This window comes from Dama dama, chromosome 4 (genome assembly GCF_033118175.1).
Source record: "Dama dama isolate Ldn47 chromosome 4, ASM3311817v1, whole genome shotgun sequence".
Lineage (NCBI taxonomy): Eukaryota > Metazoa > Chordata > Mammalia > Artiodactyla > Cervidae > Dama > Dama dama.
In genome coordinates, this window is record NC_083684.1 from 59,008,277 (window position 1) to 59,021,852 (window position 13,576).

Sequence of the window (13,576 nt, forward strand, 5' to 3'; positions counted from 1 at the left end):
CATGAAGGAAAGGAACAGCGACCTATGAGATCGTCCAACAGGCGGATTTCGGGACGGAGGGCGGGAAAGGAGGGCTTCACAGAGGAAGTGACGTTGGTGCCAAGATCCGAAAGATGAATGGGAGTCAACCAGGCGGAATGAGTAAAAGGATGTTGCAGACAGAGGGGACGGCATGTGCAAAAAGCCTGAGGCGGGAAAGCGTTTGGCGAGTTTGAGGAAATCGAAAGGCCAGTGCAGCTGTGCGAAAAGAGGGACCAGCAGATTGGCAGAGCTGAGGCCGGGGGTGCAGACGCGCCTTGGCGGCCACGTTGGAACTTTGCCCTGAGGGTACTGGGGAGCCACGGAAGGGTCCAAAAGCTGGGAAGAAACTGGGGTCCCGAGTGTCTCTGCTCCCTTCTCCTCTCAGTGTCCTCACTGCCCCCGAAAGCGCCCCTACCCTTTCAGAGTCCTTCCTCCCTTCGTCCCTGGCCCCCACGCTGCTCGCCCCCTGCTCACCGCGGCTCCGGCCTCCGTCCCCCTCGCGCCCCCTCAGCAGCGCCTCTTCACAGACGACGCCGCCATCTTCCGCTCGCCGCCGTGACACTACGCAATCACTGCACTCGGCGGGTCGCTGGGAAATGGAGTCCACTCTGTACTAGCGCCTCGGCCCCTACCGCGCGAGCGACTTTCCGCCCTCCCCCTCTGCGAAGCCCGGGCAGCCCTTCATTTCCGGCTTTCGGGCGCCATGCCTCTTGGGAAATGTAGTCCTGTGACAGGGGGGCGGGACGGAAAGGGGGCTGGAGGCTTCTGGGAAATGGAGTTCACGGAGACTCTGGTTCCCTGGACGGCTGATGTTAGATTGAACAGAGTCGGGTAGGCGAAGCTCCTAGGTCTTGCAGGTTGTCTGCAGTCTCAGCGGGATCTGAGCAGAGGCCCCGATCCCCTCCACTTTTTTTCCTGGCCATTTACACAATCTAGAGCACTTTCAGTTATCAGAAGCTTCAGTCTTCCAGTCCGTCCAAAGGGAAATGTGGTTTCGAGGGGCTACTACCGGTCCTTATAGTAAGTAACACAGCGGAACCTCTGGAGACCACTCGGCTCTGAGCCCCCTTTCCACTCCAACAAGCCTTGCTGGCTGTTCGCCTGCTTCAGTTGAGATGATGAAAACCCTAAGTAGAAGGGACCTAGAATTCTGCCCTCGAGGCTTTTAGAATGAGCAATTGTTTCCCACTTACAGCTCCCTCACTCTTCAACTGTCCCCAGGTCTCCCGTCCCCGAGCTGCGGATCCCGGCGCCTGAGGTCTGTCTCCTCGCAATCCCGCAGGGGGCGCCCCAATCCGGGCGCACCGCCCTCGGGGAGGCGGGAGGGGAGCCCAGGGCGGGCGAGGGCGGGGGTGTCCCGGCTATAAAGCGTGGCCGCCTCCCGCGGCGCCCTGGACGACTGGGACCCTGGGCGGTCGGACGGACGGGCGCGGGTCGGAACTCGGGCAGTGCCGGCCGAGAGATCCGAAACTCTTGGTTCTCCCCGGGCCGGAGCGGGGGTGGGTGGGGGCGCAGGCCCGGGGGATGCTGGGCTCGGTGAAGATGGAGGCCCACGACCTGGCCGAGTGGAGCTACTACCCGGAGGCGGGCGAGGTGTGTCCTCGGGGATGGCGGAGCGGGAATTGGCGGGGGAGGGGGGGCGGGCAGGAATCAGGGTGCGGGGTTAAATGGGGGTAAGGAACTGGGTGTGGACTCAAACGGTGGCCCCAAATAGAACCTGGGAGCGGGGGAACTGGACACTCGGAGACCAGGTGTAAGGAGTCAGAGACGGGGGACAATGCATGGGAGCGCGGTTTAGGCAGGCTTGTCGGAGTGAGGGCTTAAATGGGAGTCTGGAATATTCAGCCAAGGGTCAAGTCATAGCTCATACATGAGGGCTGAGTGTCGGGGACCCAAAGTAAAAGGAATTAAAATGAATAAACCAAAGATAGGAATCAGAGTTCCGGGTTACGGAAAGAGCTGAGGGATTAGGCAACGGGGTTCAAAATTAGGGGGAAATATAGTGACTAAGAGATGGGAGAGGGAGGTCACCATTAAGAGAAGTCTGAGCCGAGAGCTCAGGGTTAGAATTTAGCGTGAAAGATGAGGGTCTGGGGTAGATGTAAGAATTGGGGTTCTGGGATAAGGATTGGGGTTGAGTTCTATTTTAAAGTCAGAAATAGGGGTAGGTGCTAAGGATAAGAGATGAAGATGGTCAGAAATGAAGCTTGGTTTGGGGAGTGTGAAATAACAGGTGATTTAAGAGCTGGGACTCAGATAAGGGGCCAGATGCAGTCAGAGTCGGGATCCTGAGAGCAGGGGGCAGGGGCAACAGCATTGGCAGCAGAAGGGGTCAGTGTCCACCTAGCAGGTCCCTACTCTTGACCCTCACCCCTCCCAGCTGAACTTCGGGGGTCTTATTAGAGACCCTCAGCAGGGATTCTCCTTACTGGAGTCTGGAGGGTTTCAGATTTCACCCACTCCCGACCCACCCCACCGTCCACCAATCTCCACAAATTGCTAATGTCCTTACCAGTCCCATCTCGGACAGGACAAGACTTCCCTGGAATAGGGGGCAGAGAATAATAATTCGCTTGCCCTAGCTGACGGAAAGTTCTTCCCCAGGTCTAACTTGCATTCCTCTTGCTGCAAGTACTCCGTCTTAGCCTGCTTGCTCTCTAGCCAACATTATTAAGTGGAGGTGGGACAGGGTCCTAGCCAGAAGGTTATGGGGGTCTGGATACCTGGGTTTCTAACTTGGATGGGGACTGTGGGCTTGAGGTGGGATGTGGGACTGCAAGGGTTGAGTTCTCCAAAGACACTAAGATCTGGGGTTTACAGGGGCCCCAGCGTGCCTGAGTTCTGGGTCTGGGGTTTGAAGCTGTAGGGTGGGACTCCTGGATACCCAGGCCTGCAAGCCTTGGCAAGGTGCCCAGGAGGGGCCAGTCCTGGGGCTGTGGAGGTGTGAGGTGCACGTGGGGTGGGGCAGGGAAGGGATTGGGAGCGTTGAGAGGTGGAGGCGATGTCGGTTCTAGGGTGGGGAAGGCAGAGACCAGGTTGGTGGTGGAGGCTCCCAGGTGGTAGGAGAATCTCAGTTGAACGCCTTGCATAGTTCAGAGCCTGGGGGTGTGCTTTAAGGGTACCAACTACAAATCAGTGTTTTGGAGGTGTATCTTAAGAAGTAAATTTCAGGGCTCTAGGCTGAAGGAGTCATTATTTGGGGCACAGCCTGAAGCTTAGGGGACAAGGTGTGTGGAAATTGTCTCTGAAATTGAGGGACGGTCTAGAGATAGTCAGCATTTGGGGGCATATTTTGGAAGAGATGACCTATAGGGGGCTGGAAATGGACGTACTGTATGAGGATCTCCTCAACCTTCCCATCAACAAAACCACCTCCTCCACCTGGGTCAGAACAATGAGAGGAGAAACTTCTGCACTCACTCAGCAACTGAGCACTGGGGAGAACCCCACACTGCTTCTTGCCCACCACACCCTTCTGCTGGGGTGATGGCACCGCCCTCCACCAGGCTGGCTCTTTGTCTAGAGGGAATTGGAAAGTTATAGCCCTCAGGCATCCCCCCAGGCCCCTGGTTCTCACCAATCAGCTGGTCCAACTGCTCCCCACCCCTGCCACTTTCTAGATGGAGAACCTAAAGCCTCTCGGAGTGTAGGGGCCACCTGAGGTCCTAGGCTGTGACCAGGATTAGAAACTAGCTTCTGGCTTCACACCGCCTCCCTGTGCTCCCTGTCACACCCTCCTCCAGAGACAATAAGGAAATGAAAGGGGAGAAATTCCAGCCTCCTGGGATGGGGGTGCAGGTCCCCTCAGGGCTTCCCCCCCAGTCTCAGCCCCGCCCTCGCAGGGGAGATCCGGTTCAGACCCGGACACTGGGGGTTCATCCCAGCCCCGGGGCGTGTGAAAGTCGACGGTGGATTAGGGCAGCTGGAGGCTTGAGGTCAGACCTCAAGGAGGACTTCCGTGTGGGTGGGGAGCCAGAAAAGAAGGGCTCTGGGGTCCCAGTCTGTCTTCCCCTGCAATACAAGAGAGTCTGACTGAGCTGGAGAAGTGTCGGGGGTCATCGAGGGATTCAGGAACTCTCTGTGGATCCCCCTGAGTTCTGACACCTTCTCCCCTCTCTCCAAAGGACCCTCTTCCCTTACTTTTGGGGAGGGACCACAGTCAGCCAACCACAGGGGAGACCAGTGCATGGGGGAGGGGAATAGCTGTGGCTCCAATTTCAGTGAGACTTCTAGAGAGACGGTGGTGCCCAGGGAAGGGGCAGAGAGATGCAAAGATGTACTGAAGGAGAAGAAAGAGAGGGGTGGGTGGGAGAGGAGGGGGGTAATCAGAGAGAGAGTTCCAAAGATTGGAGAAAGGTGTGAGAGAGATGGGCAGGGGCAGAGGAAGAGAGAGATGGGGGCTGGGAGTGTCTTTTTGTGTGTGTGGGGGGGGAGGCAAAGAGAGAGATGAGGGAGAGAAAGAGATGGAGGAGAGAGAGACAGAGATAAAGGGAGAGAGTGTGGGGGAGGGGGGAGAGACAGAGGAGGGAGGGAGTGAGGGAAGGAGCATAGAGGAACCGAGACAGGGAAGGAGATGAACAGACACATATAATGCCAACTGGGAGCGTCAAAGAGACAAAAGAAGAAAGAGCTACTTGGACAGACACACACAAAAAAGACAGGAGAGAGTTTCTCTACTGGAATGCAGACCTGGGGTTGGTTACCACCTATCTCTGGCTCCCTGAGTGATCCTGGCAGGTCCTTTTTCTCTCTGGACCTTGGTCTGTGCAGACACTTAAGTGACGGGGTGAGATGGGACACACTGACTCAGTGGAGGTTCCCATCAGAGCTAGAGCAGCACCCCCAGCACCCCCACCCCCCGGGGAGGAAGCAGGACAGATAGATGGACTATTGCCAGAGAATGGATGGAAGACAGGATGAAAGGGATAAATGCTCACAGAATGAGAAGTCCCCATCCACCAAGCTTCGTACTTTCCTTATTTATCTTGTTCACTTCCTGCTAGACTGACAGCTCCCTGAGGGCAGGCGATTCCGTGTCTTGGTCACTGCTCTTATAGCTTGATCCAGAACACCCGTATGGAGCCAGACTGCCTGGATTCAGAATCCCAGCTCTCCTTCCTTGCTGTGTGATTCCTGGACAACCTCTCTGGGGCCTCAGGTTGCTCAGCTGAAAAATGGGTGTCATGATAGCGCCTCCCCCATAGTGTGGTCACAAGGATGAGAGCAGAACTTTCCTGAGAAGTGCCTGGAGTAGTGCCCGGCACACAGTAAGTAGTCAGTTGAATATTTGAGAGACGAGATAGTTACTTACAAAGACATAGCAATGTCTACCTTATTTCACTGAGCTAAGATGCACGTTTCCCCCCCCCCCCCCCCATTTGAACCTTTCTGAAAATGGAATGAGTTTTACAGTCAGTGGTGTCTGCAGATTATAATTGACAATGTTTTTTTCCATTCTTATTGACACTTAAAGTACTACTGAAGCTTAGATTTGATGACATTTAATAAACAGATGACATATATTAGGTGGAAATATGTGATTTCTGATTTTCAGGTGCTTTGACTTATAAAGCTATAATTTTATAACCTAAAAGATGTATAGAAAGTACACACGTAGATTCCATTATTAGATAAATCAGCAGTTCTCAATTTTTTTTCTTTTTGGTCTCAGGACCTCATCACACTCTTAAAATTATTGAGGACCCCAAACGGTTTTTATTGATCAGGGTTATAATGGCTGTTACCACATTCAAAGTGAAAACTGAGACATTTTAAAAATACGCATTCATTCATTTAAAAGTAGCAACAATGTGTTAGTATAAGCAGTGTATTTTTATTAAAATAACTGTATTTCAGAACATTTAAGGAGAGGGGTGGCACAGTGACATTTTTGCCCATCTCTTTAGTGTCTGGTTCAGTAGAAGCCAGCTGGATTTTCCTAGCTACTTCTACGTTTGGTCTGTTGCAATATTCCATGTCATGTGGACTCTGGAAAACTCCACTGTACGCTAGTGAGAGTAACCAAGTGAAAAAGGTTAGTCATATCTTAGCATTATACAAAAATGGTTTGACCTCACTGATCCCCAAAAAGAGTCTCAGACACTCCCCAGGGTGTCCTGGACCACACTTTGATAACTACTTAAAGCATGTGCACTCCAGTACATGGGACGTCGGAGATCGGGTCAGGGAGAGGGGTGCGTGAAGAGGGGAGCAGAAAGAGAGATTTGAAGAGACAGCCATTTACAGAGAAAGGTAAATACGGAAGGGCAAGACGGACAGACAAACGGACACAAAATGGGTCCAGCGACCCTTTGCTTACCAACAGCGTAGAGACTCACCACTTGCCATCTCTCCTTCTCTCCCTGTAGGTCTATTCTCCGGTGACCCCAGTACCCACCATGGCCCCCCTCAACTCCTACATGACCCTGAACCCTCTGAGCTCTCCCTACCCCCCAGGGGGGCTCCCTGCCTCCCCACTGCCCACTGGACCCCTGGCGCCCCCAGCCCCCACAGCGCCCCTGGGGCCCACCTTCCCAGGCCTGGGTGCCAGCACTGGTGGAGGCAGCAGCTCAGGGTATGGGGGCCCGGGCCCGGGGCTGGTCCACGGGAAGGAGATGCCGAAAGGGTACCGGCGGCCCCTGGCCCACGCCAAGCCGCCCTACTCCTACATCTCGCTCATCACCATGGCCATCCAGCAGGCGCCGGGCAAGATGCTGACCCTGAGCGAGATCTATCAGTGGATCATGGACCTCTTCCCCTACTATCGCGAGAACCAGCAGCGCTGGCAGAACTCCATCCGCCACTCGCTGTCTTTCAATGACTGCTTCGTCAAGGTGGCGCGCTCCCCCGACAAGCCGGGCAAGGGTTCCTACTGGGCCCTGCACCCCAGCTCAGGTAACATGTTTGAGAACGGCTGCTACCTACGCCGCCAGAAGCGCTTCAAGCTGGAGGAGAAGGTGAAGAAAGGGGGCGGCGGGAGCTCGGCCTCCAGGAACAGTGCGGGGTCGGCCTCGGCGGCCGCCGCCCCTGCCACCAGTGTGGCCTCCACGCCGCAGCCGCAGGCGCAGCCCCCGCCCCCTGAGCCGGAGGCCCAGTGTGGGGACGAAGTGGGGGCTCTGGACTGTGGCTCGCCCGCTGCTCCCTCCACGCCCTACTTCACCGGCCTGGAGCTCCCAGGGGAGCTAAAGCTGGATGCGCCCTACAACTTCAATCACCCTTTCTCCATCAACAACCTGATGTCGGAACAGTCGCCAGCACCCCCCAAGCTGGACGTGGGATTTGGGGGTTACGGGGCAGAGGGTGGGGAGCCTGGGGTCTACTACCAGGGCCTCTATTCCCGCTCTCTGCTTAACGCATCCTAGCAGGGGTAGGGTGGGAGCGTGGTGGGTGGGATACGGCTGTAGCTCATACCATCTGGCTCTTGGGGCCTGACCTTCCCCGGGGACACCTTGCTCCTCCCGTCTGTCAACATCTTGGTTGGTCTACTGCTCACCGTGGTGACTGCCATCACTGTGGGCATCGTGTTGATCCCCTGAGTACTATGATAGCTGCCACTGACATCACGGTGGGCCCACTGAGTACTGTGAAGACTGCCATACTGATCGATGTGATGAGGTTGACCTGTTGGGTCTTCGGATGGCCACCCTCTGGGATGACTTCTTGGTTGGCCCCTTGGGTGCTGTGATGCCCAGCCTCTTGGCTGAGCCTCTGGATGTGATGGTGGCACTGTTTCGGTTACGTCTTCTTTGGCCCATTGGGTGCTGTGATGGCCACCATATTGACGGTCTTCCATCACCCGTGTACCGCTGTGCAACATAATGGCCACCACAGACAGCCCCAGTGTTGGCCGTGTCTTCCCTGTCTCTGGTGTGAGCTGAGTGAAGGGTAGAGATGAGGATACTCCTTGTTTTTTTTTTTTTTTTTTTCTGGAGCCCATTTCCCCTCTGGTCCAGGAAAAACCAGAAAGGACTGATTAGGGTGTGGGGGATTTCTACTAAAGTCTGGTTCTTGCCGGGGAAGGGGGATACTGGCTGTGTTTGACCATTAAAGGCACCATTTCTGCCTCTTACTGAATGTGTCTTTTCCTTAGCCAGTGGGCCCTTTGAGGCTGAAACAACTGAATTGCTGTGTCCTGTCCCCTCTCCTTCCTGCCCCCAAGAGCCAGTTGCCTCTCTGGGGGAAGGGCTGGGGGAGGCATCGACCTGACCTTTGGCTCTTTGCTGTCCCTGACCCCAAGGACAGTTTGCTCACAGATAGCAGCCCCCGCAGCCGTGGGGCCGGGGCAGCAGGCGGAGGTGGCTCTGAAGTGACCAAGGCCATCTCCCCACCCCCACTCTCTCGACACATGCCTCTAGCACTGAGGTTCAGAGAGCTCTGGGACAGCTCAATTTTTGGTTAAGCTGGAGAGGAGGAGGGACAAACGAGGTGCTAACTAAAGGAGATTGTGTGTATGTGTGTGCGCGCCTGTGCCTCTGTGGGTCATAGGGTATCGCTACAGCCATTGAGGTCCCTATGGTCTGCTGTGGATGTTATCTATGGCTTGTATCCCTTAATTGTGTTAGTTTCTATGTCCATCCTCTGTGTGCTTACTGTAGGTGTCTCAGGATATCAGACTTCTGTGCGTCTGCCTTGTTTTTCGTGTGTGTGATTCTCTTACACACCTATCCCTGGGACCCTCTGGGTCTCACACTGTTGGATATGCCTCCCTGTATGTCCCTTTGTCTACTTGCCTGCTGCCTCAAAGAGTCTACCAATGCCTATATCGGTGTTGTGGATCATTGTGTGTTTCATGTGTATTTCTGTGAGTCAGCATGCCTGTATGTCTTCTAAAAAGTATGTCTCTGTGACTTATGTCTGTCTTTGCCGCGTCCCTGTCACTGTTGTGGCTGTGTGTGAGCGTGTATTGGCTGGCTCTAGTGGTCTTTGTCTCTTTCACGTGCAGGTGTGGGGGAAAGGAGCTGACTCTTCCTTTGGGTGCTGGGGGCTTCTGGGGGCCTCTGGGTTTGGGGTCTAGGGGCTTCTATTTGTCCAGGTCTCTACCTAGGCTCTGAGTCTGGTATCTGTGGCTCGGATGTTCCCGAGGGCATGGCTCTCTGGGAAACACAGGTGTGTTCTTCACGGCCCTTATTTCACAGGGTGGAAACTGAGGACCAGAATGGGAAAGGCTGGGGCCAAGGTCATGCCATCAGGCTGGCTGGAGCAGGTGTCTTTTCCTTAGTTTGTATTTGCCTTTCATGGCTGTTGGCTCTGTAGCCACTCATTCATTTAGTCAGTCCATTCAAAGACCAAAAGCTGTCTCTTTGTGTGTGTGTGCGTGTGTGTATGAGAAAGTGACAGAGAGACAGAGGGAGGACAGAAGGGAGAGAGATGTTTCTCCCACTTCCTGTGTGTCCATCTGTCTGTCCCCTAGGGTCATCTGTGTCCCTACTTGTCTCTGTGTCTTAATCTCTGTCCTATGGTTTGTGGGCAGCTCGCACATCCTCTGTGCATCTGTCTCTCGAATGTTCTGCCTTGCTGTCTCTCTCTCATCCTCTCCATTCCTCTGAGTCTGTCCCTCCCTCTCTCTCTGAATGCTCCCTCCTTCCCTTGGGGCTCTAAGTCTTCCTCTCTTGGGGTCTGCCTCCCCCCATTCCCTTGGTTCTCTGGTCTCTCTCCTCATCCTTCTTTGGCCTCCGTCTCCCGGTTCCCTGAGTTTCCGCCTCTACCTGCCACCTCGCAGGCCAGGCCCTCTATTTCTGTCACCGTGCCCGCCCCGCCGGCTGCGTGTCACCCCCCGCCCCCTGCCGCGCTGGCTCCCCGTCAGCCGTCCCACCAGCCTCGCTGTCCTGGGCAGGCTGGGGAATTCCTCCCGGTTCCTGGAAAAAACAACTGGTGCCGAGAGAAAGGCCCTCAGTCTCCCCGGGTGCCCGCCCCCCTCCCTCGGGCCTGGGGGTCTCTCCCGGAGTCGGCCGGCCCGAGGCAGGAAGCCCTGCGGTTTCTGGCTTCTCCCAGGCGGCCTCCGGATCTGGCCCCCGCCCCCCGGCCAACAGCCCAAATATTATTCCGCAGGAGGAGTCGGTGGCGGCCGGAGGAGGCCCAGGCTGAAAGAGGCTTTCAGGGCGGCCAGGCCTGGGGCTTCCTGTCCCCAGGCTCAGGCCTCAGGCCGCCCCAGTGGGGACCTCAGGTGGCCGGAGGGGCGGGTGTTGTTGTAGGGTCCTGGGGGGGAGGGTGGGGCCATCCGTCAGGGTGTCTGGTGGCCACTGGCTCGGCCGGCGTGGGCAGGTGTGACCCCCACCCCAGGGACAGCCGGCGGGTGGCCAGCATGGAAAAGTACCACAGTCACACATGGGACGCATGGACAGACATAAGGACGCTGGGGGTCAGGGATGGAGGGACAGCCACCAGGACATGGAGAAGCCTGGGCTGGGACAGATGGACCTGGGCATGGCTTGTGGCTTTGGGTGACGTGGTCCAAGGGAGGAGCCCGTGGGTGGGGAAACAGAGGGCAAGGCAGGGTCCCTGCTCTGAGCAGAGAGCCACCTGCCTCAGAAGACGTGAGACGATGATGGCGAAGCAGAAAAGAAACGTAACGATAACAACAGTTACTAAGGCGTACCACGTGTCTTGGCATCGTGGAAGCACCTGACAATTAATGGAGCCAGTCCTTCCCACCACCCATTTTATCACTGGGGAAACTGAGGCATGAAGAAGTGACTTGTCCAAGGTCACACAGGTGGTGAGTGGGGAGCTAGAACTTGAACCCAGGCCCAGAGCTGGGGCCCTTAATCAGGGCGCTATTCTACAGGGGTAAGAGCAGCACAGCGGGGCCCTGGGGTCCCAAGCCCTGCCCCGCGGTCAGCCCCGCTCACACCCCGAAACCGGAGGCCGAGGGGGCACCCCAGCAGCCAGCAGTCCAGGAGTCGATGTCAGTGTGTACCTTGGCGTCAGCGTGTCGTTGTCATGGTGTCTGCGGGCTTCCGTGTTCCTGCGTGATCTGTGTGGCCAGCGTGTGAGCCTGTGTGTGTGCGCCTGTGTGTCCCCGTGTCAGTGTCTCATTGCTGGGTTTCCGTGGCTGTCTGCGGGGCTTGTGTCACGGTGTGTGCATGCATGTCGCAGTGCTGCCGTGGTCTGCGGTGTGTCTGACTGTCCTCAGCCTCTGCGTTTTGTTGCCGTGTCTCTAAGCGCAACCCTGTGTCTGCCACCGTGTCTATCACAGTGTGTCTCTGTCCCTGGCTTCTCCGGGTCTGTTTATGTCTCAGACACTCTGGGTCTGCCTATATCTGTCCCTGTGTGTCACTGTGTCTGTCCCCTTATGTGTCACCATCTACCCAGGTGTCGCCGTGTGTTTTACTCACCACCCAGGCCACAGGTGGGCGTGTCGGGCCCACTGGTGCCCAGAGCTGCGGCCCAGCCCATCCCACCCTCGCCCTGCCGTGGGCCAGGCTGGGCGCCTGTTTGCAATGCCTGCCCCAGGTAAACACCAAGATCCGGAACGCAAGGGCCACCTCCCTCACCTCCGCTCCCTGCCCCTTAGCCTGCCCTGGACTGGGCTGGCCCAGAGCCCCATAGGCGGTGCCCCTAAACTGGAGATGTGCCCTGACCCTTCCCCCACCCACGGCCCCCCGGCCTTCCCAAGCCCCCAGCCTTGGCCCTGCCTGCCTGCCTGCTTCTCTTTGTCGCTCCCTGGCTATCTGCTGGCCTCTCCGCTTCTTTCTGCCCCTCCTTCCTCTCACCCGTGTTTCTCTGTGGTTCATTCTCTGGAATGACCCTTGTCTTCATTTCTGTCCCATCTGCCTCGGACTTCTGTCTTTTCTCAGGGAAATCGGATTTCTCTCCCTTCCTGATCTGTCTTCGTTTGAGCCCACCGACTCTCTCTGCCACCTGGTTTCTAACTCGGGGCCGTGATCTGCCAGTCTCTTCCTGTTTCTCTCGAACCTTCTAAGTCCCTCTCACCCGGAACCGCTCAGGCTTGGTCACTGTCTCTGAGGCCCCAGCCCCAACAGGAGCAGACCTCTGCTCTGCCAGGGTCCTTAAGGGGGGGAGTGTGTGGCCCCAGCCTCCCACCCCAGCCCACTGGTAGATATATATATATATATATAAAGGTATATGTACATATTATTTATATCTGTACCCAGGGGCAGAGGGGCAGACACTGGGGCCTTTGTGTAGCCGCTGCCCGCTGCCTGCCCGCCTGCCACTCCTCTCTCTTCGTCCCTGCCGCCCGCCCGCCCTCACTCCCCCCGCACAGAAAGGTTCCTGTGGGGCCTGCCAGCTTCCTCTGCCTGAGGTGTGAGTGGGCACGCCACAGGGCAAGGCGGGCAGGGGGGACTGGGGGATTTTTCCAGCTCCCGGGAAGGTTTCCGGGTGGGGAGGCCTCTGGAAGGAATGGGACTTCTCAGCTGGGCTGCCGTCTGTCTGTGTCTGTCTGTCTGTCTGCTGTCCCTGGGTGTCCTGGGTCCTTAACCTGACTTCTCCCTGGGAGTTTGTCCACCCAGCTAATGTCATTCTGACTCTTTTCTCTGTCAATCTGCCTCTTATTCACTCCTGCACACACTGTCACTGGGCGTATATACTAGGCCCTCTGTTGAGCCCTGGACACAGAGCTGAACAGGATGCTGTCCATCTCAGCTGATTCCTTGCTTTTTCTGTCTCATTTGCTTCATCTCTTCTCTCAGGGCTTGAAACCCTCTACTGGTTCCCATTAAAAGAAAATCCAAAGTCCTTCCTATGGACCACAGGACCCTCAGTGTGCCCCTGCGATCCTGCTGACCTCAGTTGTATGTCTCTCCCTGTTGCCAGAGCTGCACTGCCTGACTGCTTCTGGAGGGAACCACGCAGGCACCCACCTCAGGGCCTTTGCACATGCTATTCTCCCAGAGTGTTCCTGGCTTGCTCCCTCACTTCCTTTAGTTTTTAGTGTCATCTCAGAAAGTCCTGCCTCCCTTTTTAAAATACCAATCTCTGGGACTTCCCTGGAGGTCCAGTGGTTAGGACTCTGCACCTCCACCACAGGGGGCATGAGTTCGATCCCTGGTCGGGAGCTGAGATCCACATTTTATGGGCCTGTATCTCCCACCTGAATGTCAGCTGCATGAGACTGGGATGGCATTCTGTTCCCTGCTGTATCCCCAGCACCTACAGCAGGGCTGGTCACACAGCGGGTGCCAAATAAACATTTCTTGAAGGAAAGAAATCCATTAATCTATCCATCCTTTAAACAGCCAGTGCTGGGCAAGACTGGGGACTCGGTGGGACTGAGACAGCCTTGATTCTGCCCTTATGGGGCTCGCAGTGCAGTTCTATCAATATTTAGAATGCTCAGGGCTGGGATAGGGGAGCAGGAACCCAGAAATGGCACCTAACACAGACTGAGGGTCAAGGAGGGTTTCCTGGAGGACATGTCAGCAGAGTTGAGACCTGGAAGGTGAGGACTGAGCCAGGTCTTATCATGGGGACCAAGTGACTGACAGATCCAGCCCTGCCCTTTTTATGTCTTAACTCTTTAGTTCAAACCTGTACCTTTTCCTGATTTCACAGCCTCCCCCCTCCCTCTCTCCTCTTTTTCATCCTCTTTTTG

At 56.1% G+C, this 13,576-nt stretch overlaps 2 protein-coding genes across 2 annotated transcripts in view; one reads left to right on the top strand and one right to left on the bottom strand.

Moving 5' to 3' along the window:
- Positions 1-638, bottom strand: part of SYMPK (symplekin scaffold protein) — a 33,529-nt gene extending 32,891 nt beyond the window's left edge. Inside the window, exon 1 of the mRNA XM_061139641.1 lies at positions 496-638. The gene's annotated coding sequence lies outside the window, so the exon portion shown is untranslated. The remainder of the gene's footprint in view (positions 1-495) is intronic.
- A 159-nt stretch (positions 639-797) lies between these two features.
- Positions 798-8,078, top strand: FOXA3 (forkhead box A3). Its single transcript, XM_061139642.1, has 2 exons — positions 798-1,614; positions 6,390-8,078. Exons 1-2 carry the CDS (start codon positions 1,546-1,548, stop codon positions 7,380-7,382), a joined length of 1,062 nt encoding a protein of 353 aa, XP_060995625.1. The 5' UTR covers positions 798-1,545; the 3' UTR covers positions 7,383-8,078.
- The last annotated feature ends 5,498 nt before the right edge of the window (positions 8,079-13,576 follow it).